Raw genomic sequence first — 27,894 nt, 5'->3', positions numbered from 1 at the left:
CCCCGAATCATTTTAGTTGTCCTTTTCTGAACCTTTTCTAATGCCAGTATATCTTTTTTGAGATGAGGGGACCACATCTGTATGCAGTATTCAAGATGTGGGCGTACCATGGATTTATACAAGGGCAATAAGATATTCTCCGTCTTATTCTCTATCCCTTTTTTAATGATTCCTAACATCCCGTTTGCTTTTTTGACTGCCGCCGCACACTGCGTGGACGTCTTTAGAGAACTATCCACGATGACACCAAGATCTTTCTCCTGATTAGTTGTAGCTAAATTAGTCCCCATCATATTGTATGTATAATTGAGGTTATTTTTTCCAATGTGCACATTACATTTCATTTCCCATTTTGTTGCCCAATCACTTAGTTTTGTGAGATCTCTTTGAAGTTCTTCACAGTCTACTTTGGTCTTAACTATCTTGAGCAGTTTAGTATCATCTGAAAACTTTGCCACCTCACTGTTTACCCCTTTCTCCAGGTCATTTATGAATAAGTTGAACAGGATTGGTCCTAGGACTGACTCTTGGGAACACCACTAGTTACCCCTCTCCATTCTGAAAATTTACCATTTATTCCTATCCTTTTTTCCCTGTCTTTTAACCCGTTCTCAATCCATGAAAGGATCTTCCCTCTTATCCCATGACAACTTAATTTACATAAGAGCCTTTGATGAGGGACCTTGTCAAAGGCTTTCTGGAAATCTAAGTACACTATGTCCACTGGATCCCCCTTGTCCACATGTTTGTTGACCCCAGGATAGGAGCCTGTTAATGGCTCCTATCCTGCAGGCCTGGCCTACTCAAAACCACTTGGGCATACCCGAATCACAGCATTGCCCATCCGAACATAAGGTGAACAGACAAACGAGGATAAAAAGAAGAGTGTCTTTGTACAGCGCTTAACAGGGTTGGGGTCGTGGGGCATAGTTAAGGGTTCCTAGGCACTACGGTAAAACATAATAATAATAATACTTGGGATTTATCTGAGCAACAGAGAAGGGACAGCATCTAGAGAGCCATCTTCGGTTACCTGACTCTTCAGTAGCACTGCCAAGCAGCTGGGGCTTTTCTCAGAGTCCACTCAGAAAGTGGAAACTCTTTCTTGTGTTTCTGCAGGTTAGAAATCTCTGCTACATGGTGACAAGGCGGGAGAAAATGAAACACTCCATTTGCAAACTTCAGGAGCAGATCTTCCATCTCCAGATGCAACTGATCAAGAAGGATCTTTATCCAGGTAGATACTTCTGCTGGTGGCTTGGGAGTACCTGTTATTACAGACGCTTCCAGTTCCATCATATAATACGAAACACTCATATCCAAACCTGCACAGGTGGAAGCAAAAGCATTACCACATTAGGTCTTTCTTTCATTTTTTTATGTTGACAAACGTGTGGTTGAGCTATCTTGTGGAAAATATAGCCAATTATAGACACTTGGGAGCTTATGCCCTGTCCAGGGTAGGCTTGTGATAGGGCATAGGACTGGGGGGTCAGGACCTGGGTTCAAGCCTCTGTTCCACCACAGACTGACTGTGCCACTGAGGACAAGTCATTTATAAAACTTCTCACAAAAGTCAGTAAGACTTTCACCCTTTAAGTGAGGGCAGAATTGGGACCTTATCTTCTCTGAGTCTCCAGGTATGTCTGCACTAGGGTTGGCGGGGTACATTCCAGCTCAAGAAGACAGACCCAGGCTAGCTCTGATCGATCTATGTGCTAAGAACAGAGTGGAGCCGTGGCAGTGTGAGGGGGCTAGCCACCCCGAGTCTGATCCATCCGAGACCATAGGTATGTGCTCAGGGCAGCTAGCCCCTCCTCACGCTCTCACTGCCACCACTACGCTCCTGTTTTTAGCACGCTAGCTTGATCTGATTATGACTGTTTTATTAAGACAAGGGAAGAGTACATTTCCTACCCTGACTCTGCTGAAAGCCTGAGACGGTGGTTTTCACTGACCCTATACAAAGTAGATCTGTATCACCCCTCTGGGTAGTAAACGCTAATCATTTTGCTGGATAGTTAAATTAAGACATCAGTCTGGCCTGCAGTGAGATGCTGTGGCTGGAGCACATTGTTCTGTTTGGATGGTGATTACAAATCCTGGGTGCAAGGCTAGAGAGGTTGGTGTTTTTAGTTGTGGCATCTGGCTCGTTGGCGTGTTTTAGTAGCAGTTGCATTGGCTTCTTTACAGTTGCCTCTGGCTCTGTTAAGAATCAAAGGTTAAGCTGCTGGTGGAATGTCTTTTGCTCTTAGATGCCATCTCATTTTAGCACTGATTGTCTGTAATTCGCTCGGCTGTGTGTATCTATTAGCAGAGAACATCATGCATACAGCGCGGGAAGCACTTGGCAGCATTTTATTAAATAGCAAATATAGAATTAATTTTTCTTTTTTTCTTTGATTTTTTTTTTAAACATGCAGTGGTTGAGCCCGCATCTCATAAATTCCTCTTCCTTTTTTCAATGGCAGTACAAGACTCAAAAACCAAGGCTGCATGACAGTTTTTCCAGAAACAGCATCTGGCTCTTTGGCAGACTCCTCCGCCAGTTGTTGTGTTTGTGGCTTTGGAGTTGCTTCTGAACCCATCACGAGTTTGGGGTTTCTTAGGAACTGCCTGGACTGCACTTTCCCTTACCAAAGTTTCCTTTGACTCAAGTTTTGCGTCAAGTTTTGAGTCTGAGAAAAGTTGTGTTGAAAAGTTTGTGACTTTGATTCCGTGTAAATTTTTCTTGGTAGCCTGAGCCGGGCTGCTCTATAGTGCAGAGAGGAAGGTACAGTAATCATGTACAGTATGGCCTAGTCAGAGATGGCCCCAAGCCACAAAAAGTCTGATACTGGGTGAGGCTGCCCAGCCATGACACTGATTATCTTCAGTGGAAATTTCAGGTGTTCAGCACTTCTCAGAATAGGACCTACCTTCCGGATCCAGATCAAAACTATCCCAAAGTTGTGGAGAAGTCGTGCCCTGAGTCTTTGATTGGGGCCTATTTTATATAGAGGGCCTGATTAGTAGAGGTTCTGAGTGTTGAGCACTTGCTGATCCCACTGGGACAGACTCTGATGACCTTTATTGAAAGATACCTTACTCCACAAGTGATCACATGGCAATCAGTGAAGCTACTTGTTGACATTGTGAATAAGAGGAGGAGAATCACAGGGTTAGAAGGGACCACAAAGGTCATCTAGTCCAGTGGTTCTCAACCAGGGGTACATGTATCCCTCAGGGTACCCAGAGGTCTTCCAGGGGGTACATCAACTCATCTAGATATTTGCCTGGTTTCACAACAGGCTACATAAAACCACTAGCAAAGTCAGTACAAATTAAAATTTCATAGAGACAGTGACTTGTTTCTACTGCTCTGTATACAGTCCAATACACTGAAATATAAGTACACTATTTATATTCCAATTTATTTTATAATTATATAATAAAAATGAAAACATAAACAATTTTTCAGTAATAGTATGCTGTGACACTTTTGTATTTTTACGTCTGATTTTGTAAGCAAGTAGTTTTTAAGTGAGGTGAAACTTGGGGGTACTCAAGACCAATCAGACTCGTGAAAGGGGTACAGTAGTCGGAGAACCACTGATCTAGTCTAATCCCCTGCCAAGATGCAGGATTTGTCATGTCTAAACATCCAAGAGAGATGGCTCTCCAGCCTCCTTTTGAAAACCTCCAGCAAAGAAGCTTCCCTGACCTCCCTAGGTAGTCTGTTCCATTGTCCTACTGTCCTTACAGTTAGGAAGTTTTTCCTGAGATTTAATCCAGCTTCTTGACTTTATTTTGAGTTGTGGATCGTAAGCATCCCTCTAAAATTAGGTGCGAATCTACAAAGCTCAGGGTATTCTGACCAGAAGGGTTGCTTTGAACCTTTACCTACTTTGAAAGTAACAAGATTTCCATGGTACAGCATTTGAAGTCCAGAAATAAGAACTGCTCTGAATGATTTGAAGGAATGAGGAATTTTACTGCTGTAAAATTGTAAGTGTTCAAGCTTGTATCTGAGCAGTATTTGTTGTTTGCTTAAAATAAATGGGAGTGACTTTCAAATGGACACTTTATCATGATTTTATTTCCATGGGGGAAATTAAGCCAATCTGAACAGTAAGCCATCATGAGATGCAGATCTCCACAGCTTTGTTCAGCTAAGGAGTGAAGGATAGTACCAAAATGAAGCTCTAATAAGTGAGTTGAATAAATCAGTGATAATAGCTTCCCTCAAGAGAGGTCAAGTGCTTCCCCGTGTAGATAGGGTGGCTTGTAGTACAGAGAGGACTGGCGTGCAAAGTTTTCAGTTTCTGAGGCCGATTATTTGCATATTCTTCTACGGCATTGGCTCCTACTACACAAGTTAGCACACCGTAGCTGGGACAACTGTATGCTTCCCTAAGACCTCCCGGGCTCAGCTTTGTTTCTGACAGTAGGACAGCCTTTTGTGGTGTTATGAGTCAAATCAGTAGAGTTGCTTCATATGGCAGTAACTACTCTCCATTTCATTATGGTACAAGAGAGGCACCGTTTTAGGGTCCAATCCTATAAAATGCTGTTGGCCTCCATAAATTGCTGAGCTGCTGCTGACCTCAATGGCAATGGAGGATGCTCAGCCCCTGGCAGGACCAGGCTCTTGGAAAAATTCTTCAATTTTACAGCACTAAATGATTTGCAAGTAGAGGAGAAAATTTGTCTCCGAATATTTCCTCACTAGTATTTCCTCCCCTCTGACACTTGATTACATTGGCCGACATATCAATAACTTTTGGGGGGAAAGCAAGAAATCTGTATCACTCTTGCTGATTGAGTGCAGTTGCTAATTATTATGGTGCATGGCAGTTAATCAACACAACCTGGTGGAGTTACCCCGTAGGCACATTTGGCACATTGTATTTTTGGAAGGGTCTCCTCCTAAAACACATAACTTGGAGGTTTATTTTCCCATTTGATGAATGATCATTTAGGCAGGAGGTTCTTATTAAAGCTGTTGGGAATTGCCCATGCAAAACTACCCCTTTTCGGTTTCACATATATGTCTTGCATGAAATGTAAAGTCGGCTCCTGGCCTGTGAAATGTGGCTGTTATTTTGACAGGCTCCTTTTGAAAAGGTAACATTCATATCTCTGTTTAGAACCATTGTGATGTCTAAACAAAGTCATATTTTTATTTGTAAGTCAAGTGAAAAATGTGTCTGTTTGGAACTTCCCCAGTCTTCTGGAGTTACTTGGCAGGAATGTAGCATATATCAATTTTTATTTTCTTTCTTTCTTTCAGTGAGTCCATTGCTCATGAAAGATCCTGGATTGGCAATCCTGGAAATGTAAATCCTCTCTTAATCCAGACCCACAGATATTCTCAGGCAGCTGTAATGCAAATTCTACCACTACATTTCAGCCTAGAGGGACTACCTCTAGGGAGAGAGGAGACTTCAGCCTCCGTGGCCCACTCAGCCCATGGCCTCTCTGCTAAGGCTGCTAACAAAACTGATGGTGGTTTATATGAAGCTGATACCTTCCACCGGTTACTGCATAGGTCTCTTAGAATTATTGCTCAGTTGTCATTTTACAGCCATCACATGATAATAACTTTTGGTCAGTGGTTGGGTCAGCTTCAAGCTAATGATCAGATTACGAAAAGCTAGAAATCACATTTCCAATTCCTTTAGCCATCCAGGCTCCTACTTTTGCTTTTAGGGCCCTGTTCTTTCCCCACTGAAGGTAGTAGGAGATTTAGCATGAGCTTCTGCTGGTGAAGATTTGGGCCCTAAATGTGGAAAAAGCTTTGAGTATTTCACCTAGTAATACAAATTGTTTTTTTCAGAGGGTACAACTTAATTCTGTTCCCCCAAGAGGAATACATCCAGTATATATGCAAAACCATTTAGTATATATTGATTTTTAGTTGAAAGTCCAAATAGCTGTGATTTATATTCCTGGTTTTCAATAGGCAGTTTTCAATAGCCAAGTCATTTAGGTGTATTTTATGCAGTGTTTAGGTGTTCTGTTTTTTCATTGTTATACAGTGTAAGCAAGGGTAGTTATTATATCCAAAAGATCAAATCAAGACAGGTCTGCTTAAAAATGCTGCCAATAAGATCTTTGTCAAACTTGTTTTGCGACCTTATACCAGCAGTGGAAGAGTAGGTTGATAAGCACTTTGCATATGCCTGTAGTTTACATTGCAAATTTGCATTATACAACATGCTGTAAAGTTTGGAACTGCCTGAGTCTTTTGGGGTGTTCATATGTAGGGGTTTGGTTTATAAGCACTGCATTCTCAGGACTGAAATCTTGGTGCCCAAAGGCCTTGATCCTGCAAAGCACTTAAGCAAGTGCTTAATTTTAAGTAAATGAGCAGTCCAGTGATTTCAGTGGGACCACTTGTGTTTAAAGTTTAGTTTGTGCTTAAGTGCTTTGCTGGATCAAAGCCCAAGTTTCTTCTTTATACAGTCTCTGGGACTGAAAACCTTTCCTTAATCTAGAGCTCTGTCGTGTTCACTTGCCCAAAATGACAGTACACGAATCTCCTGTGCAACTCTTGACCCAGATTTGCACTAGAGCCTGCTATTGTTTCACAGAGGGTGATTAGCAAGGATTCTTCCAGTTCTTAATTTCATCCTTATCTCAATGCTCATGAAGGCTCCAAAGTGTTCATCATCAAGTTCCCTGGTTACGTGATCTCACATTTCTTTTTATTTGGAAAAAAACAGAACAAACTGGGAAGAGAACAAAGGGAAAGAAAAGTGACCCCAAAAGAAAAGGAAGAGATGGTAGAAAAAGTAGTCCTGAGAAGAAAGAAAAAAGGAAACCAGGGAACGACTCAGTCTTGGGACAGCTGGGTAAGTCTGACTGTGAGAACACAGCACTGAAATATACTGAGTGCAGAGGCCAAAGTCATAGAGTTAAAGGAATTCCAAAGGCTTCACTTATTGGGGGGAGGAGGGGCGGAGTAAATGTAGCGCTTAATGCTACAGATAGTGCTAGAGACTAGGCTCTCTTGCTTATCCACAGTGGAGTTACATCACGGGCATTGGCTGTGTGAGCTGCCTTACACTGCTTCTGCCCTGTACTGGAGGGACCACAGTACACTAACCCCCAACCTGACCCTGTAGATGGGGTCCTTTGTCTGTAGGCTGTCAGCTAGTGGCACAAAAGCTTATGAAGTATTCAGCTATCAGGCTGAACGCCAGCTGGAAGAATGCATTAGAGTATTGCAATGAGAAATAGTGATTTTACTTTCTGGCAATGTAATCTGACTTCTCCACTCTAGTGTAGTGTTCATTCTCTGCATAGTCTGCAACATGCGTCCTGCTGCTGCTTGTGAGTAAACTGCATGGGCCATGTGTTTTAGTTCAGTGCATGCTGCTCTGTTCCTCTACGCACCCTCCATCACAGGAATTAGTTTGTCCAAGTGGCTGCTGCTGGCAGTCCCAGACCAGCCAGGAGATAGATGCAAAGTGACACTGCTTTCTCAGCACTATTTCCGGTCTTTTTCCGTGGCGGAAGCATAAAGGGCCCAATTTGCCCCCATTACTGTGATTCTGTGCATTATGTTGATATGTAAGACACCACCAAGCCCCCCATCAAATGTAACCCTCTGCTACATAGCAGGAGAAAAGACCTAAAGAAAACAACAATTCCCTTAGCAACCACAAATTATTTTTTGTAGAATTTGATCTCTTTTCTACTTTCTGATGTTGATTAAGTGACATTTTTAATTCCACCTCCCTTGTGTCAGATTACTGTGGCGGGTGCAGAAGCTTGACTTGAGCACCAGCAAACAAGGGGTTAATTCTATGTTCAGCTCTCCCACAGGTGTAATGGCCTAGCAGTGGAACTGACAGCCCAATCAGCAATTCAGGGGAAAGCCAGGGAACGCTATAAAAATAACTCCCTGGCCCTGGAAAGAGAAAGAACTTCTAGAGGAGGAGATTGGGTTTGGGGCAGGGGCTTATACATGGCTTTCTCTTCCTTTTTCTGTTAATATAAAATCCTGTTTGTTTTTTCTTACAACTTGTTAACTCTGAAACTGAAACTTAGAGGAAGAATTTTACTTAATGAAGGACATTTTCTGTTGCTGTTTAGATCAGCTGTCCTGTTCTGCTAGCTTAGAATGACCCAACAGTCCTTCCCTTGAGACAGCTCCCATGATGTCTTGACATGTGAAAAGCCCCCTGTAAATTTTAGTTAGTGTCTGCAGCGCTCATTTTTCCCCCCCTTAGGCATATCCTACACCTACAACAGCAAGTGATTTAAATCTAATAGTTAATTCTGTGCTGATACTTGGCTGAAATGTTTTCTTATTCCTTGTGAAATGGAGATACTGGGCCACGTGTCCTTCCAGCATTTAAAATAAGAAAGTGTTGAAATCTTTAAAACAATGAATGATACATACCTCGTCACAAGAATAACAACTACAGACATGAATCGCTTCCTCCACAACACAGTCCCAGTGACCTCTCCCTAACCTATCTGTAGTTTCCTTTAAAAAAAAAGAAAAAAATATTCCATATCAAAAACCTGTCCTTTTTCTCATCCATTTTATAAATAAGACCAATGTTTTTATTATTTTTTTTTACTATTTATTGAGAGAGTATTAACAAGTTTGCAAATCTTTGCCATGTAAATATCAGAAACCAGACAATCATTACAACAGGGAGCTTTTCTTTAGAGGCATTTTGCAGGAATATAGTCATCGGATCTCTCTATTTAACAGGGTGTTACCATAGTATACAGTGAGCATTATAATTGCTCACATGAATGAGATCAGTTTTTAATGTAGAAGCCCAGTGGGTTTCAGTCATAGCAATTAGAACAAGGACACACCTGTGGTATTAGGCTGTCTTTTTTCTTTTTTCCCTCTGCCAGTGCAGAAGTGTCCCCTCCCATACATTTTAAAAGCACTTTAAAGGTAGTGGTGACCTCTGCCACTTCTCTTGAGAGACTATTCCACACTCATGCAAACCTCAGTACTAGGAAGTTTTTCAACCAAATTCTTCCCTCTTTTCCTTCTAGTTAGTCCTCTTTGTGCTACTCCAAATAATTCCTCTCCGGTATTCACTCCTTTCAAGTATGTGTAGAGGGCTCTAATTCCTGCGCCCGTCTGTCATCACTTAATCATACACATTTAGCTGCTGTAAACATTCCTCATCAGTCAGTCCCTCCAAGCCACAGATCGTTCTTGCTCCAGTTTTGCCAGTCTCTTTTGTACCTAATCAATGCAGTCTACCAGGTGTCCAGTGGGAAACTCCATCTACAGTACCAATGGCAGGATATGACTCAAGGCAAAAGAACTCTGTAGCATGGAACTTTACTAGGCGTGATTTTGAAGATCAGTGGATACATATTGCATAGACCTGATCTTTTACAGCACAGACTGTTATCACTAAGAAGTTAAATAGCATAATCCAATAATTGTCTCCAGGTGCAAATCCCGTTCTCTGTAAGGATTTTCCAAATTCTTAGGATCAGATAAAATTAGTCCAGTCTGTTACAGTAATATGAACATGAAAAGTAACAGCTTAAGAATAGGAGTGTCTACATGTTAATTCAGAGCTGCTGGGAATGGATTAAAACCGCTCTCTGTTTAATGACATCACATATGATATAGACACTTTTATCACTGCCTGTCTTTAGAAATGTGGCTATATCATGAGTAAATACTCATAACAATGGCAGACCAAATCCTGAGGTTCTTACGCAGTCCTTAGCCCAAATTTCCACTGGCTTCAATGAGAGTTTAACCTCAGGGAGGACTTTAGGGTTCAGCCCAACATTTGAAACCTCAAAGCCAATATGAAATGCTGTCAGCACTGTTCCTGTTTTGATGTGTGTGCAATGGCTGTACAACTGCATGTTAAAGTCAGTCAGCCTTTTTAAATTCGAGGAAGGTTTCTCTACTAATATTTGCTTAGTCCAAGCTCAGAAGGTACCTCTGCGAAAGCATCTGAGTCACAAGCAGTCAAAATGAATGATCCAAGGCAGATTTTATTTGAGGAGGCTAACACTGTATCTAATATAGAGCAGTTGACATATACTGCACATTAAACCTTGAGTCTTACCGTATGGCTTAATGGGTTGCTTGCCAGCATGACCAGTTGGTCCCTTCTTTATACTCTGCCCCATACCAAGAGAACAAAGAGACCACTCCAGTAAATTAATACTGAATACATCTACAACGTTTAAAGGAAATCTTTCTTCATGCAATATATAATCAACCTTCAAAATTTGCTGCCACAGATGGGAGAGTCAGCTAATATATGAAAAGAGATCTCATTTTTATGACCATTAATAACTTCTATAGTTATAAGAAAAGGAGTACTTGTGGCACCTTAGAGACTAACAAATTTATTTGAGCATAAGTTGTAGCTCATGAAAGCTTATGCTCAAATACATTTGTTAATCTCTAAAGTGCCACAAGTACTCCTTTTCTTTTTGCGAATACAGACTAACATGGCTGCTACTCTGAAACTTTTTATAGTTTTGCAAGCTATGGTGAGGAATATCTTACACATGCTTCAGGGTACATGTGGAGCATCTGAAGGGGTCAGGCAGGAGTTTTTTCCCACTGTGTCCATCGTTTCCACAAATGATGAGACTTCTCGGGGGGATGGGATTTGACTTCTGAAGCATTGGATGCTAGCTAGTGACAGAGGCCAGATGATCTGAGCTGTGTGGCAAATTCTACTCATCCTATTATATATCTCGGATGGGTGGTATGCTCTTTGAGGCGAGGCCCATGTCTTTGTGTCTGTGCTGTGAAACATACTTTGGTACCCTCTAGAATTATAATTAATCGTAAGCATGATCATCATTTTTCACTTATTCCGGTTCTGATAATGTTACATTCACACTGGTGTGATCCTAACCAGCTATCGGTGCCCACATAATTGAAGAAAATTAGAATAACTGTTTAAGTAGCTAAAACATAGTATGTAGAACCAGTGATGTTGTTTGTGTTTTCCCAGCAAAGGGGAAGGCAAGAATCCAGCCAAAGACCTTCCTTACCTAACTACCCATATAAAGATTATGCCAGGAGGGTGTTTCTATCCCAGCCCCCATGTAAGTGTGCTGTCCTAGGGCTCTCATCAACCCAAAGCAGAGGCCTGGAGAAGTAGAGTTCTCATAGATGGATTCATCCAGCCCTTCGTCTCCTGCCCATTCTTCAGAATTTCCTGCATGTGTTAGCCCTATAGCTGTAATAATCCTGTGTGGCCAGATACCAGGGTGCTTCAGTCCTGTTCTCCCCAATCACCCAGCCTTCACAATCTTCTCAGCCTTGCTGGTTAAAGTTATGTGTGTAGTTTGTCTTGAACACCATGTAATCTGCCCTAACACAGTGTAGGTCTTTGTCTCCCTTCTAGTGGCTAGACCACACATAGAGGAATATGATTTGTCTGTTGGGCCTAGTTCTTTAGTTTATGCAGTCAAAGCTCATTCTTTTCGATCCAAACATCCCAGGTTCAGTCCTCATAGATGTCCGATCTGGGGGCAATGTTATAAGTGGTGGACGGTGTAGGTCAATATCATGTAAAGTATAAGAATACCCCCAAATTAACCATTATTACCTGAAGTAAAGTATGCTTGCCATTTACTCACACATTACATGCTGTATGATGCATTACAATAGACACTGGAGCCCCTCCATGTTTGCCGAATACCAAAGAATTGTTTCAGGTTCCTTACTGCAGTTTATAGTTTTGACACTACATTGGTGCCTCTTACAATCAAAACACAAACTGAATGATTTTGACTTCTAAGACTTGTCCTTTTTGTTTTTACAGGTTTGTCAACTTCCTTTCCCATAGATGGGACCTTCTTCAATAGCTGGTTGGCCCAGTCAGTTCAGATTACCACTGAGAACATGACAATGAGTGAGTGGTCCTTGAACAATGGCCACCATGAAGACAACACTCCAGGCCTCTCAGAGGAGCTTTTACAAGATGAAGAGACCTTGTTAAGTTTTATGATGGATCATTCCTTGAAGTCGCCATTCAAGCATAGCGATGCAACAAAGAAAGTTAAAAGCAAAATGAGAATGAACACTAAGAAAAAACTGTCAAGAAATGACTTGAACACAATCTTCAAGAGTCACCAAGAGGAGGATTCCAATCAGTGGACTAACAACATGAATAATTTATCAGATGATACCACAAAGCCCTTCGCCCATGATGCAAGACCTAGCAAATCAGAAAAAGGAACGGCGAAATTTCACATGGACCGCAAAGGGGCCAGTGAAATAAAAAAGACAGCTAAGAAGGGATCTTCACATCCTGTTCCAAAAGCAAATGATTCTCATGCCTCATTGTGTCTGAGAAGCTCCTTAAACAATGAGGAGGAGACAGTGAATTGTACTCATTGTGAGTCCAGTTCTCTGACTAAAGTGCCTGACTCAGTAGGTAGTCCGAAAACGGTAGTGAGGTTCAAATTACCAAAGGAGAGCAGAGAGACTAGGAGGTCACAGATCCAGAAGCCTGACACCGTTAACGGGCCTCCAGTCAGTGAAAGGTCAAAGGTCATCTTGCATCATTTTGACAATGAGACTGATGGCTACTTTTCTGATGCAGAAATGAGCGACTCCGACATGGAATCCGGTAGTGGCAGAGTGCAACATAACCAGTTAGATTCAGGAAATGAGGATGTTGTCAGAATGAGTATTTTGGCATCGTAACTCCACCAGATTTACCAACTGTGACAGTTCTGTGAAGCCTAAACCCAGTTACAACTGCCATGTTCAATTTTTGCCTGGTATCATAACAAAGGGGTTTTTTAATATGTATATATAGTTTAAAATTCAGCACTGTTGTCTTTCTCTTCTCTATATGCCTGAGATACAGCTTAACCATCACCAATATAGATTACTGTACCAGTAGTTGTCCCTTCTTAGTTCACTTGCATATCCCAGTTAAAAGAAATGCAAGCATGCGCATTAAGGGACTTGTGCTTGCAGGCAATGAGCAAGACATCCTAGATCCTTAATAAAGAGATTTAATTTTGCCAGTATCCATTGTTTCTGCAGGGATGACAGTTTTATGGGCATTATTTAAAGACAGACAGATTTCATGCTCTGCCTGGGATTATTGCCCCTGTATGTCAGGGTATTGGGGTACTATGAGAGCCACCTACACACACACATAACTTACTGAAAAAGTCACTATCTGTACGTGTGTGTGTGTGTGTGTGTGTGTGCGTGTGCGCACAAGGAAGTAAAATAAGCGATACTAAAATTTTTTTTTTTAAAAGCACAAAAAGCTTATTTGAAGAAAGCACTTATGGGCGGAGGAAAACAACATTCTGTTTATATTTTATTAAATCCTTTATGTTTTTTCTCACCTTCCAGTTTGATCAGAATCCGTCCAGGGGCCAAGAACCAAGATTTAGCCCTGCCACTACATCTGTCAGAGATAGTCGGCAGCACTGTAAACAGTCATCAAAGGCTTTCAGTAGATAGAAGAGACACATATCTGTGTTAGAGCTGCAGCGCTATCTACAAATATTCCTCCTGAGTAGCTATGGGTATTTATTGATGTAATGTAAACCTCGGAGGTCCTTTGAACCCTGTAAGATTATTTGAAAATTTTAAGTGATTTACTCAGGTTAATTGATTAGCCTTTACCAAAACATTTGGGCCAAAATGGAGCGGGATGGAGAGGGGAAAAATTTCTTCAAAAACAGGAGGGTTGTAAAATATCAAATCAGTTTGACAAAAGAGCTTATGCCAGTACTTCATCTTTAATGGTTGAAATTACATTCAGCTGTGCAGGGAGCTGTACATTCAAGCCCTGTGTGGGACTGTTTTTAATCCTGGTTCCGTCCTGCCCCACAACACCCACTCCCACTCGCTTCCGCTATTATGGCAGTGGGATCCCGGTCCCACTGCAGGGTTCTAAACTCGTCCTGCGCAGGGCTCTATTGTACATGTAAACTCACCATGCACAACAGTGGACAATTGGCCCTCAGTCTAAATGCAGTGTCATGTAGAGGAAATTAAATGATTTGCCTTTATCATTTTGTTGTTCTACTAAATACCATAACTAAAACAATACATTTATCCCTCCCCGTCCTTTTTTTTATTCTTTGAATCCTAGTTACAAGCTGTTGACTTGACGTAGGAGGGTGATTCACAAAAGCTGACGTTATAAATATTATAATAATTTAATGCATAAAATGTAAGCCTTAAATGTTGTTTAAAAGCCCATGTTACCTATGAGTCAGGCAAATTTCCATGTTTGCACTTAATTGCACCATTATTTCAGTTTTGGCTTCAAAGGTCACAGTTAAATCCTACTGCATGTTTTATTGGAGTGACCCCAGTGTGAGCTCAGGGAACCAAAAAAAAAAAAAAAAAAGGAATTCACTGAAACTTTTATCTGTTGTTGTTTTTTAAAAATAAAAAAAAAACCTGGGACACTTCTGAACCTGGTAAAACCCATCACTTTAAACAAAACACCAGATGAATCAGTCAAATAATTTTGTGTATGCCAAAGAATATTTTGACAATAAAGCAGCACAGCCAGAAACCGGAAACTTGTCATTTGGAAAAATTGGAAGTTATTTAGCAACAAAGGACTAGAGACACATTCATGACACAAAACTGAGATGTTAGCTTCCAAGCTTGCTGACAGGGGTGCTTCTGTCACTGAGGCTGCATCCTGCTGTTTTGATTTCTGATGCTTTTTACTCATTTGACTCTGAGCTTTCTTTTAAATTCGGAGACTCCGAAAATTGACTATCTTGCCGTTTTAAAGTAAATCATCTTTACTGGCCTTCAAAAGTCCTTCTTATCAATTCTTATCAAATTATTATCAGATTGCAGTGAAATTAATAAAAGATTGGCTAATCCCAAAAAATCAACTCTAAAACCAAACATACCTGGGTGTTTTCCTCATTTGATAAATTTTATACAAATTATTACCGAAAAAGGGGAAAAAAAAGGAACCACCTAAAAATGTTGTTATAAATTAGCATAATCCACTGAGGTTGGAAACTAAAGTCTGCTCATTAATTAAGGCTCAGTATGTTCAGATAATGTTAAATACAGTAAGTAGGACTTAGTTTATCTTATCAGGCTTGCTAGCTTTAGCTACCGTATCCTAGTATAAGAGTCATAACAATAATCAATATGCTGCCTTTTAATGAATCTTGCTTCCGTGTGCTTCACTTCAACTATGGTAAAAAAACAGACACAAATCTCACCGTACACAGCTTCACTCATTATTTTCTGCATTCCTTGCTTGCTCAGTACAGGAGAGCAAAAGGGGATAGACTTTAAAGAACAACCAAACGCAAGTGGCACCATGTTTCTGTTGATTCCTATGCAGCACTGTGATCCGCACTCCATTGTTACTGTGATCAGGAAGTAGTTCAAAACCAAAAAACAAAAACGAAAAAACAGTTCAAAACAGCCACAAGACTTTAGGCATTGTGATTTGTGATCAGGGAATAAAATTGCACACAGAGGGGCCACATTTGGCCTGTTTGTATGTAAAATAAGAGCAACAGAATGAGAGGAAACTAACAGGGAAGAGCTTATCAGAATTCCTGGGAGAGAAGAATCCAGAAGAGTATTACCAGGCAGTGGCAGAACATGTATCTGTTAAACACACACTATGAGAGCGCTCAGCACTGTACGTAGATGCTGAATCCATGGTCTTTTGGCTTGAGTTAACTATTGATATTTTTATAATTGCTGTGGGATTCATTTGAGTGAATTCTTTGATTTATTAGAACCAGTAGTAATAATCCCTCAAGTGTCCTGGTTTAACAGAAGAGCCCTAGAGATAATTCGAGCACTAAGGCATGTTCCCAGCTGCACCCATACTGCACCATTGGCGTCCATGTACAGGTACCCATACAGTATTCTACTCCATAAATGTCATGGGGCCCACACTAAAATAGACTTACAGAGGCTGTTTTGCTCAAGAAGTCTAGGAAATCTCCAGACCTCCACTGGCCGCCTGCTACTGCTTCCAAGGGCATGAGAATTGACAGCAGGCTGGCTGGCTAACAAAGAGGATATCAGGGAAGAGGTGGTGGCTTCCAGCAGACGAAAGGTAGGACAGAGGCATTCACTGTGGGCAGGAGGCCAGATCTAACCCCACCTCCAATCAGGACCAACGCCATTTCACAGCCATTCCAGTGGCCTCACCAAAGCCCTGGAAACTTAGCTACTATATTCAGCCATTAGGCACCGGGTTCCTAAGAAACACTCCACATGCCCTTTGTTCCTATGCCCCTGCCACCTAGTTATTTCATAACAGAAATGTTAATAATTAAGGAAAGAAAAATGTACAAGGAAAATATTTTTGATGTATTGTAAATGTATTTTGAAATGATTAGAGAAAAGTATAATGGTTTATTTTATTAAACAAATGTTGTCTTTAAGATGCTATATAACTGCAGGAGTTGACATTTGCACTGTAAAAGGGACCTGTTTCCTTTGAAAAGCACCACCACGCTTGTGGGTTAATGTGATGATGCACGTAGACTCTGATCAACGCTCATTTCTAATTCATAGAGAACAACCCAAATTAGTGTTAAAGCATTGGTGCCCAGTGGAGTTTCCTGAAGACAATTCTGAGTTCACACATTCATTTTTCACCCCATATATTTTTGCCCTTATGGACTAGCTGTATTTGGGATATTTTGCACCTTTATTTATTTTTATTTTTAAATGTCTAATATTTGGATGACACTTTCCCTCAAAGCACAATACAGAATTAGCCATTTCAACACAAGGGAGAGAGAACAGAAGCTTTCTCTCACTTTTTGTATTGTTAGTATTTTCATGAACCCATCCTTGTGTTATCCACATCGGCCTAAGGAACTTCTCTGTCTATTGCCAGGGCAGTGTGTTAATTTTGGTTGTTCTTTAAGGAAATTCCCATGTACTTTGCTCCATTCCACACACAAAACAGACCCGCTTCACATCAGTTACAGGAAACGATATGAATGTCGCAGGAGGAGAAATCCTTCTGTTTTCTTTGTTTCAAAGAACGTGATGTGCCATTTGTTAATATAAAAGAGAAATATTGAAATATATTGAAAAGAGCAATTTTAAATTATTTTTGGCTTATGTTGCAATATTTATTTTCTTGTATTAGAAATTCCTTTGTAGAGAAAAAATGTATTTTTCATTAATGCAAAAACCTATTTCTCCTTTTTGTACATTTTCCATGTTAGTTAATCCTTAAAGCAATATAACGTATCAAACTCGTTCCGTGTGAGACTGTATTATGCATGCCGTTTGTGTTGCCTTGCAATAGCTCTGTCTGCCATTCTTTTCATCATGTTTAGATTTAGTGTATGCTTTAATACACATTGGGACCATGGCCCATTGCTTATGAAAAAAAACTTTGCATTCCTCAATGTGTGGCAAATGCAGTCAATAAAGCAGTGTTTTATGTGTACGTTTTTGTTTTGAGTATTATGTAGTCAACTGGTTCCAGTGTAGCAAATTCACCTTGGTATCAAAGGACTCATGTCTTTCAAGTGTCCCCCTACCTTAGTAAAGAGAAGGATTTGATTTGTACTACATCTATGACATTCATTTGTTTCTGTTAAGGTTAGTAAACTATTAGTTCCCTAATAGTATAATATGTAACTGTCCATCACTTTCAATGAGCAATAGATTTCCATCACCCAACATAAGTTAACCATTACAGAGCTCAACAGGAATGGCGTATTTGTCAGCTCTGTAATTGATTGCTCTGGGGGAGGAGTTGAAGAAAGCTTCTATCAATGGTTTAAGGTAGTGTGGGCTCTCTTTGTATTCATTGTGAATGAACAGGGTATTCAAGGTCGCTGCTTTTCCTCTGGGGGTTTACATTCTGAGTGCTGGCAATCTATCCCCTTTTGTGATTTTTTTTTCCCATTGGCAACAATAAAATATTTTATTTACTATAGCGTCTTGCATACAAACATCTGCAAAGCATTTTGGGATATTATAGTAACAGAAGCAGGAGACAGTAAGAGGCAGTGGAAAAGAGATGTCAGCTGAGATTTGAGAAGAGACAGAGAATAGTGAGATGGGGGGAAAATGAGGAAACAGTTCTGACTGACAGGAGAAGAAGGTTCTCCAACCAAGGATAATGTCACACTCAGGGAACAGTGTTTCAGAGTGGTCGCCGTGTCAGTCTATATCAGCAAAATAAACGAGGAGTACTTGTGGCACCTTAGAGACTAACAAATTTATTTGGGCATAAGCTTTTGTGGGCTAAAACGTACTTCATCGGATGTATGCAGTGGAAAATACAGTAGGAAGATATATACACAGAGAACATGAAAAAATGGGTGTTGCCATACCAACTGTAATGAGACCAATCAATTAAGATGAGCTATTATCAGGAGGAGAAAAAAAACTTTTGTAGTGATAAACAGGATGGCCCATTTCAAACAGTTGACAAGAAGGTGTGAGGATATAGCTATAAAAACCAAGGTATAAAACGAAGAGAATTTATAAAATGATTTTCTCTTGCATTCCATTTGGGTTTCAAATAATAGTAATATGACAACTTCCAACAAGAAAAAAATGCTAAAATTACATAAATAGGATTTGGATTTGTGAGACGTATTTGTCCTCAAACAAATGAGTCTCTACTGAGCTTATAAAGAAATTGCTTTAGTGAGGGTGAGAAAGTGACTGGTGCAAGAATTATTTTACATATATTTTTAAAATATATTTTTCATTTCTAATAAAACCTGCATCTAGCATGAGGCACATACACAACACAGAAAACAATCATTGCAAACCAATTGACTAATGTCAAAAATGGGTCTCCGTTAATCACAGCCCCCACTCAGCTCATGCTATTATACGAGCCATGCTCCTCAGCACAGTGAGTAAAGGCACTAACACTCACAATGCCCATTGACGTCTGCTGGGCTGTGGTAGCTGAGCACCTCTGAAAATTAGGCCCCACCTGTCTTCTGCTGGGCTTTCCAAAACTGAGGCATCCAAAAGGAGTGAACACTTAAAATGTTGGTCATTCTAAATGGATGTGCTGCCATGACAGCAACAGGTTTGAGTTTTGGGAGACCAGTAGTCTAGAGCTAAAAGCCTCACCATACCCCTTGTGAGTTCAAATCTTACCACAGCCCAGCTGATCTCAATTATCAGTGTAGTACCTAGGAAAAGTGGTCTCAGAAATCTAGATCCTCCAAACCAGGTATGGCTTTGAGCAAAATCAAGACCTGTAACTGGACACCTGGATAAGCTATGAAAAACAGGTGCAATATACTCCATATGTCTATCAATGCTATGTGTGTGCACAGCCATGTTCTGGCCAGCTATAGCTTTCACATGGAATTAAAATCATCTAGTCTACAGCCCACAAAGACATGGATACCTGACCTGATGGCCTTCTCTAAGAAGAAATATAACCTTCCCACCAAATACTGGTGGATAAAGACACGCCTTGCCAACACCTGGGACCTGGGAGTATCTCCATAGTGCAAAATATTGACCCCCGGATAGGCAAATCCCCATCAGCAGAGAGGCAGACACCAATGCCGGTCAGACTCATATCACAGTGATGGCTTGTAGGGCTGTTGTGTAGGGAGATGATATTTAGGAACCACCATACTGAGGACAAAAAATGACTGTAATGTTCTGCCAGCCAGCACTGGAGGGACCCACTGGCTGTAAACCAATATCCTTTAGACAAGTCTGAACTCAGCCTGGTCAGACTAATGACACAGAACCAGTTTCGTTTGTTTCAAGATAGTTCTTTGACACACTGCACCAATCAGTGGTGAGGAACATGTCAGCTCTCATAGGCAAAAGCAATTTTAAAAAAACAGCCTAACAGACTAACTTATAGCTTTGTACAGTGGTCCGAAATAGCACCAGCATGGATTCATATTACTTAACTGGGATTATTCATATTACTCAACTGGGAGTGATATAAATGCAGTTATGATATAACAGTGTTACAAGGTGGCCATTAGTCAGCATAAAAATTTGCATCCCAGCATGGACTTGAGAAATGCCTGCATGTGCTTCTGCATACCACTGGGATGTAAGAGTTCAGTTCTGAGACCCTGATTTGAAAGATGTAAACACCAAAGAGCTGCAAAGAATTGTATCATGTGGAAAAGGGGGGGTGGGGTGGATTTGGGAGGGGCCATAAGAAGTAATAGGACCAAGCTGTGTGGTGTATAGGAATTTGACTAGCATCCTACTAAATAGTTTGTGAGACCTCTTGTGGCCCCTCACGACTTCTGTTTCATAAGCCACCTGAATCCTGCCAAAGCAGCAGTGTATACATGGAGCTAGGCCTTGCACGTTATAGATGTTTAGTAAACACTGCAGTTATTTGCACCCTTCTGCACTTGTGTAGTTCTTTCATATTAACCTATGTAGTGTAAAGAACAAAAGACACAAATGCAGCAAAGCAAACTATAGAGTGATTGTCAGCAAAATGTCCAAACGGTAAGAGTTATTCAACTGCCAAATAGTCTTTCCAGTCATGCACTGAGCATAGGAAGACACTTCATTTAGTAGGTCTTCTCCATCCCTGATTTGTATGATCCTTTGGGCATTTGCTCCAACCCAATGAGAACGCAATCTATTACTGCATGTGTAACTGCTAACCTTTTTACATGTTGAATGCACACCATGTATAAACCACTACCTTTGTGTTCTACATTGTATTTAACAGATATGTCTTGTGGGAGGAGGCAGTATTTACTTAAACATTTTTAAAAGGAACTTTACCACTTAACTGAAAATATGTCGCTGGGAATAAATGGTGGGTTTCAAACTGGGATCATGGCTTTATTGTCATCTGACTAAATGATCTAAATATTGTAAGTTGCTGGGGCTAGGTGCCAGGACCCTCCCTGGGAGAAGTCTAGACTCTCTTATCTTCTGCCCATTGAATATTATCTGTCAATTATCATCACTTTTTTTTTTCACCCCGTGTTAATTTCGTGTACATTTCTGCATTTGAAAAATGAACTGTCTCTGTGTTACCAGAGAGACCTTAAAGCCTAGTTAATAGATTTGTTTTGCTCAATTTATTGTCAAAGTGATTAATTAAATAAATGGCAGTATGTTTTTTTCCTGTTCTGTCTTTAGCTAATGCATTGGATCACGAAGACAGAAGAAGGCTCTAATGCATGAAACTGTAGACCCAAATTTGGGCCTTTTTTGTTGGTTATCAAAATATGGGGGAGGGTAAAGAGGGGAGACAGGAGTCCAAATCTAAAAGACCACATTATTGTTTTTTTGTTAAAAGCAAAAGATCAGGTTATTGCAAACTAAGGATTTTATTACTTTGCTATTTTATTGCTCACCATTGCCTGAGGCAGCTCTGTTATGAACTTTCAAACTCTATTGACTTTACAACAAGCCACTTGGCGTGCCATTGTGATACAATCTGTTAGCATCTAGCACCAACCCCTTTGTCTAGAGTCCTTTTACAATTATTTTTCTTTAATAAGTTTGTCACCTGTCCTATACAGGGGGAATATTAAAGAATTAGATTTCATAACAAAAGGTTCAAGGATAGCCCATAAAGCTCCAAATGCTGGGTAACCAGTTTTAACTGCTTGCTTGCTTGCTTTCTGTTCACAAGACTCTGAATAATGACACAATAATTCCCTGGAACTGTTGTTCAAGTTTGCGCGGCAGCAGCGTTTGCTGATCATTGTAATTGACCTGCCTGAAAGCATGTAAGGAAATATTGCCATTTGTATGGACACTCCTCTCACCTGGCACCAGTACGAGCGAATCAATTGTTTGTTCAAATCACATTCTGGAAAAATTCAGTGGAGATAATCTTCCCACTGTCCAGCAAGAATTCAATTTGGCCAGATAAACTATATTTTGGTCCTATATGTACAGTGCAGGTTTCCCTATCTACACTATTCTCCAACTGCAAAAATCACTACTAGCCGCCAATAAATGTACCCAAATCATCTGTCGGTTCTAACCCAATTCCCGGGAACTGGAAATAGCTTTGCCAGGAGTCACTGCGACAACCGAGGCCACCATTGATGTGATTCTACTGAACATTTTGATAGTTTCACCTGCCTCATCTGAATGGCCACAAGAAAAACCATCTCCTGTGGCTACTGAAAAGGATACACCCCACCACGCTGGAAACCCGAAACCGAAAGACAATTACAGGCGATTGACCAAACACCGCAACCACTCTACTAGTGTCATTGAGTTTAGCACGCCGTCAAAGATGGATCAAGACAGCTGAAGCTTTGGACTTTATTCACTGTAGCCATAAAGCTTAGTTATTATTGCATCAGCTTGGGGCTGAAAGCCCAGTGAAACACTGAAACCCTGCAGTCTCAACTGATGCAATTGTAAGAACATTTATGAACGCAAAAGCACCAAGGGACGAGTCTATTAAGTGCAAAGTGCACAGTCAGCTCACTACCCATCTCATCCCGCCTATCACTGCCTTTCGCTGTTTGCTTAGCTTTTCTAAGCCTTCTAGCATTTTGGTTGCTCTTCTCTGGATTCTTTCCAATTTGTCCACATCTTTCCTAAAATGTGGTGCCCATAATTGGGCACAGTACTCCCGTGCTAAGTAGAGTGGGACAATTACCTCTGATGTCTTACATATGACACTCCTGTTAATACAGCCCAGAATATTAGCCTTTTTTTGCAACAGCATCACACTTTTGACTCATATTCAATTTGAGATCCACTATAACCCCCAGCACCTTTTCAGACGTACCACCACCTAGCCGGTTGTTCCCTATTGTGTAGCTGTGCTTTTGATTCTTCTTCGAGTGCGGGCTCATGTGGATTCCATTCTAGGCTGTGCACACGCCAGGGTCAGTGGGCAGACTCAGGCCTTGACGGCTCCGCTCTGGACGCAAGAGGGGCAGTGGTCGGAGTCAGTCCTGGAGTTCAGGCCCTCACCAAGGAGAGGTGATTTGCTGTCGATGTGCAAAGCCAGTGTGGCACCTGCAGTGACGGCATGGCGGCAGGGACAGTGGCCCGCTCAATACTGGAACCCATGGGGCATGCCCGTGATGCTGGTCCCATATTCCTACCAGTCCTCCCTGGCTGCCTCGGACAAACTGCCCCCGGCACGGCCGGCACTGGAGTGGGAACACGGTACTGAATCTGACATGGGGGCAGCACATCGGACTCCAGCACCTAAGGAGCCATCCCTGCAGAAGGAAGGGGAACCCGCTCCTCCCCTGGCGGTGCACTTGTCGTCGTCTCCAGACAAAGTGATAACAGGTCCCTCCCAAAAGGGCAGACCCCCCCGACGACTTCAGGGAGCACCAGGCTCTCCTTAAGAGGGTGCCTACCAACTTGAATTTAAAAATTGAGGCGGTCACAGAGGAGTCCAACAACCTAACATTATACCCTCCTGCACCCCGGCCCATGGCTGCGCTGCCCATCCACCCAGGGGTCCTTAAGATTGTCAAATTGCTGTGGCAGACCCCCTCTTCCATTCTGCCTACTTCTAAGAAGGTGGAAAAGAAGTATCCCATCCCGGCGAAAGAGTTCGAATGTCTATACACACACCCGCCAGCGGCGTCACTGGTCGTGTCCGCTGTTAATGAAAGGGACAGGCAGGGCCAAGTCAGTGGCATGCCGAAAAGCAAAGAGGCCAAGAGACTGGCAGAAAGATGTAGTCAACGGCAAGCCTGCAATTTCGGGTATCTAACCCCCAGGCCCTGTTTGGCAGGTACAATTTTAATCTGTGGGACTCCCTTAACAAATTTAAGGAGGCCCTCCCTCAGGACCGAGCCCAGGAGTTCACTGCTTTAGTGGACGAAGGCACGGGGGGGCCCTTCAAATGGTCTGGGACACTACTGACTCAGTGGCCAGGAGGCACAGCTCCTGGCTGCAGTCTTATCCAGGTTCTCCCAGGAGATGCAAGCCGCTATACAGGACCTCCCATTTGAGGGGGCGGGACGCTTCTCTGAGCTCACCGACTCAAGACTCCATGGCCTTAAAGACTCCCAGGCTACCCTCCATTCCTTGGGCCTCCCTCCTCCTCAGCAGGCCAGGAAGCCATTCCACCCTCCACCTCCAAAGTCTAGGTTCTGGGGGACTCCCTGGCTGGGCACCTACAGGAAAAAAGATAGAGACAAGGGGGTCTAAGCAACACCCTCACCTTCCCATTCATCTGCTCAGCCTGGCCCTTCCAAGGAGGCCAGAAGCAGTCATTTTGAGATTGCGCTAGAGGACGACACCCCAGTCACCTCCCAGGATCCACCCTCCCACTCTTTCCTGGACCACTTCCGCCCCTTCCGGTTGCCCTGGTCTCAGCTGACCTCGGACCATTGGGTGCTTGAAGTAACACCCTCAGGTTACACCCTGCAGTTCGTTTGTAACTGTTGTTCTTCGAGATGTGTTGCTCACGTCCATTTCATTACCCACCCTCTGACCCCTCTGTTGGAGTTGCTTGCAAGAAGGAACTGAGAGGGCGTAGGCTCGGCAGCACCTAATATACCAATGCACAAGCACAGCCCTCAAGGGGGCGCTACAGCCGACCCTACGGATATCGCTAAGGCAAAAATCTCTGACAACTGTGCACGCGGGGCACACACACGCCCCTAGAATGGAATGGAGGTGAGCAACACAGCTCGAAGAACAACAGTTACAAAAAGTTAGGTAACCATTTTTTTCCCTTCCTAAGTGAAGTACTTTTCACTTGTCTTTATTGAATGTCATCTTGTTGAATTCAGACTAAGTCACCAATTTGTCAAGGTCATTTTGAATTCTAATCTTCTCCTCTAGAGTGCTAGCATAAGCATACACTCCACTCCATTGTCTAAGTCATTGACGAAAATATTGAAGAGTCCTGGACCCAGGACAGAACCCTGCAGGAACCCACTATATATGTCCCCCCAGTTTGACAGCAAACTTTGATAACTACTCTTTATGTGCGGTCTTTCAACCAGTTTTGTACTCAGCCTCATGTAATTTCAACTCAGCTGCATTTCCTTAGTGTGTTGATGAGAGTGGCATGTGGGACTGTGTCAAATGCCTTTCTAAAATCACTCATGTTTTCCTTTCCTTCAAATAACTTTAATTGTTACCAGTTTTTCAGTGCTGGGACACACCACACTAAATGTCTCACAGCTAAAATAGAGATAGCATTTCTCACCTACTTCACAGGGGACTCAGTTAATTATACTGATTAATGTTTTTAACAGCACTTTGAAAATATTAATTGCCAATTCCTATTATTATATTTAGAAAACTGAACATTGAGAGAAATATCCAGAAAACTTATACACGGATATGACCTTTACTTTCCTGCATAAGTGCTGTGCTGATTGGATTTGGTACTACAATCCTATATAGCCAGATCTTCTTCCATTCAATGTTAACTTTTGACAAGACACAGAAGAGTGAATAATGATGTTGGGATGTATCAACATACACAATGCTAGACGTGTCATCTTTCAGATAAGGTCAACTGCTTGTAGACAAGGCTCAGCCAAAAAATTTTCCATTTGTAGAGACATTGAGAAGGAATGTCTTTGGTTTTAGCCCCAGGAATTGTCTTCCTTATTGTGGAAAATATGTAAAATTCCAGCCTCCCTTTGTGGGAGCCACTAACTAAGAATATAAGGAAACCAGTTTGTTTCATGAGATACCATCCCAATCACACCGGAAAGGGAAACAAACTAAAATGGGATGGCAAAGCACAGTTAGGTTAAACATTCACATGAGAGATCAATGCAAAAGAAAAGAATTATATATAAATCAGAAAAATCATGAATGTACGCTTCCAACTCAAAAATCTCTTCCACTGCCCACTTTCACAAGCAACAGCCAATAGAACCAATAATCTGTTGCATACAGATGCATTAAATATGCGTGAGACAAAAAATGTTACTCAGACTCTCTGCTCACAGTCGTTACATTAGCCTCCATAAGTAGTGAAGAAGGGAACTCCTGACTTTCACCTCTAAAAATCCAGGGCACTAGTGTTTTGGTTAGAGAAAGTTGTCCTTTGGGGTAAATAATAGGACTTATATATCTTCTTAGCCACTAGATCAGAGGGTAATAGCATCAAAACATTTGAGCAGGTATGAGTCCATTTATCTGAGGACAATGTTGAATATGCACATTACATCCTGACCTCAGAGTCAGGTGAAACAAGATCTGATATCGAAGCATGTAACCTCTTGCCAAGGCTTTTTCAAGCTGCCAGGTCTCTTGATCCCAACTCATTAAAGTCTTGTGAAAGCCCATTTGAAAGAAACCCCATCCAAAATGTATGGGAGGATTTAGGATTTATCCTAGTTACTTTTCAACCTGATCTTCTATTAAAATCTTGAATGAGAGATGGAATGTCATGAACGTTTGTTTAGGAAGAGATATGTGGGATGGGCACCGTAGCGGTGGCTGTTCAGCAGTAAATGAGGAAGGAAGGGAATTAAGGGTGGATAACCAGACTACACCGCAATTCAGTGAGAACATTTGAGAGAGAGCCTATACCTGAGGTGAGAGAAAGCATAACCAAGCAGAAATGGTTCCGCTCTTTATTTCTGGTTCCCTTTACTAAAGCCACAGACCGGTAAAAAAAGAAAAGACGCCTTCTAAAATAAACGTTCTGCTGTTTTTAATGCAAATGCAAACAGCTGAAGAGCCTATCGTCATAATTTGCATTGGTCAGGGGCCAAAGGAAATAACAATAAAATTGCATTTTGCCAGACTGGGGTGAAATATTGGGCATTCCTGCTGTAAACATGAATAATGGTCATAGGACAACTGCCATGCTACTTCAATGTTGTTTTTTGTTAAGTGATAAATGGCCATCTAGCAGCAGTTATATGGTGTCACTAGCAGCAAGAAGCCAACCTCACACATGCAAAAGCTAATCAGCCAGCCCCTCCATTTACTATACATTGTTCAATCAGATCTCAGGAAGATTAGTGGCGTGGGAGGCCTGTGGTCACCTAGGAAAAATTCCCACTTGCCATTATCCTCAGCTCATATAAGGTCAGTGCCCCACTAAAAATAGCTCAAGGAAACCCCAGTGATTTAGACAGCTGTTATGTCTGTAGAAACACAGCAAGCCTTAATGCACCTTCAGTAAACCAAACGGCCACTCCAATTGCTGTTTAATATGTTTACTGAGGAAGAATCAAAGACAAACATTACTGAGCCTCAAAAATCTCCAAAGCCTGTCCTGTTTTTACGCATTTCATAACTGCAAATCAGGCTGACACAGCTCAGTGAGAGCGGCCATTTTTCTCCTAATCCCCACCAGGAAGGCCAGTCTGCTGAAATATTTTGGGACAAAGGAAGTGATAGTCAGGGGACAAACACATGAAAAAGACTGAAGGCTTTCAGAGCGGTTTGAAGGACAAACTCATCATGATGACTCATATACCAGACAATGGCAAGCTGGCCATTCTGGAAGATCATTCTCCACCCTTGTCACCCCTCGTCATTCATGTCATCATCTCTAGAGTTTGGATGAGGGTTTCCTAATGCATACTATTAAAATTAAAAATGTTTTCCTTGTCAAGTAATGTTATGGAGAAGCTATTCTTCTGCAAAAAAACCCCAAACACCAAGCAGGTCGCATTGCCACACTGTTCGATACCTGGGAAGTTGTCTGCGGACGGTAGCTCAGTAGATTTTGTAAAACACTGTGCTGATTGCTCTAATCAGGAGTGAACAGGAAAGAGTCATTTTAGTTCAGTACTTCAATGCAATTGCAAAATAAATGTTAGACTGTCCCTATATGTTTCGCATAAGAATTGTAAGTGCCAGCATAAATACTAATGGAGCAAATACGGCCGCGTGTCAGTAAATCATCAGTGAAGGATATGAAGATGAATTAATTTAGCCACGACTTATCTTGAAGAAGTGCAGTAAGATGTCTTTCTGTTGTGTTTGATTAAATACTAATGGCATAACTTAATTCTCTCTAACCATTAAAAACTGTT

General features: G+C 41.6%; 1 protein-coding gene across 8 annotated transcripts in view; it reads left to right on the top strand.

The window, feature by feature from the left end:
- Window positions 1-17,405, top strand: part of JADE2 (jade family PHD finger 2) — a 154,424-nt gene extending 137,019 nt beyond the window's left edge. For 5 of the 8 annotated variants that reach the window (XM_037907520.2, XM_007053570.3, XM_037907524.2 and 2 more), the window contains 3 exons: window positions 1,120-1,237; window positions 6,708-6,836; window positions 11,781-17,405. In XM_037907520.2, the coding sequence (XP_037763448.1) occupies window positions 1,120-1,237; window positions 6,708-6,836; window positions 11,781-12,667 (1,134 nt within the window). In that variant the 3' untranslated portion in view covers window positions 12,668-17,405. The other 3 variants (XM_037907521.1, XM_037907525.2, XM_037907526.2) reach the window with 3 other exon arrangements.
- Window positions 17,406-27,894: the final 10,489 nt, after the last annotated feature.

This window comes from Chelonia mydas, chromosome 8 (genome assembly GCF_015237465.2).
Source record: "Chelonia mydas isolate rCheMyd1 chromosome 8, rCheMyd1.pri.v2, whole genome shotgun sequence".
In the NCBI taxonomy this organism is placed as follows: Eukaryota; Metazoa; Chordata; order Testudines; family Cheloniidae; genus Chelonia; species Chelonia mydas.
Note: the sequence above shows the minus strand (reverse complement) of the source record. Positions and strands in the feature narration are given on the sequence as shown.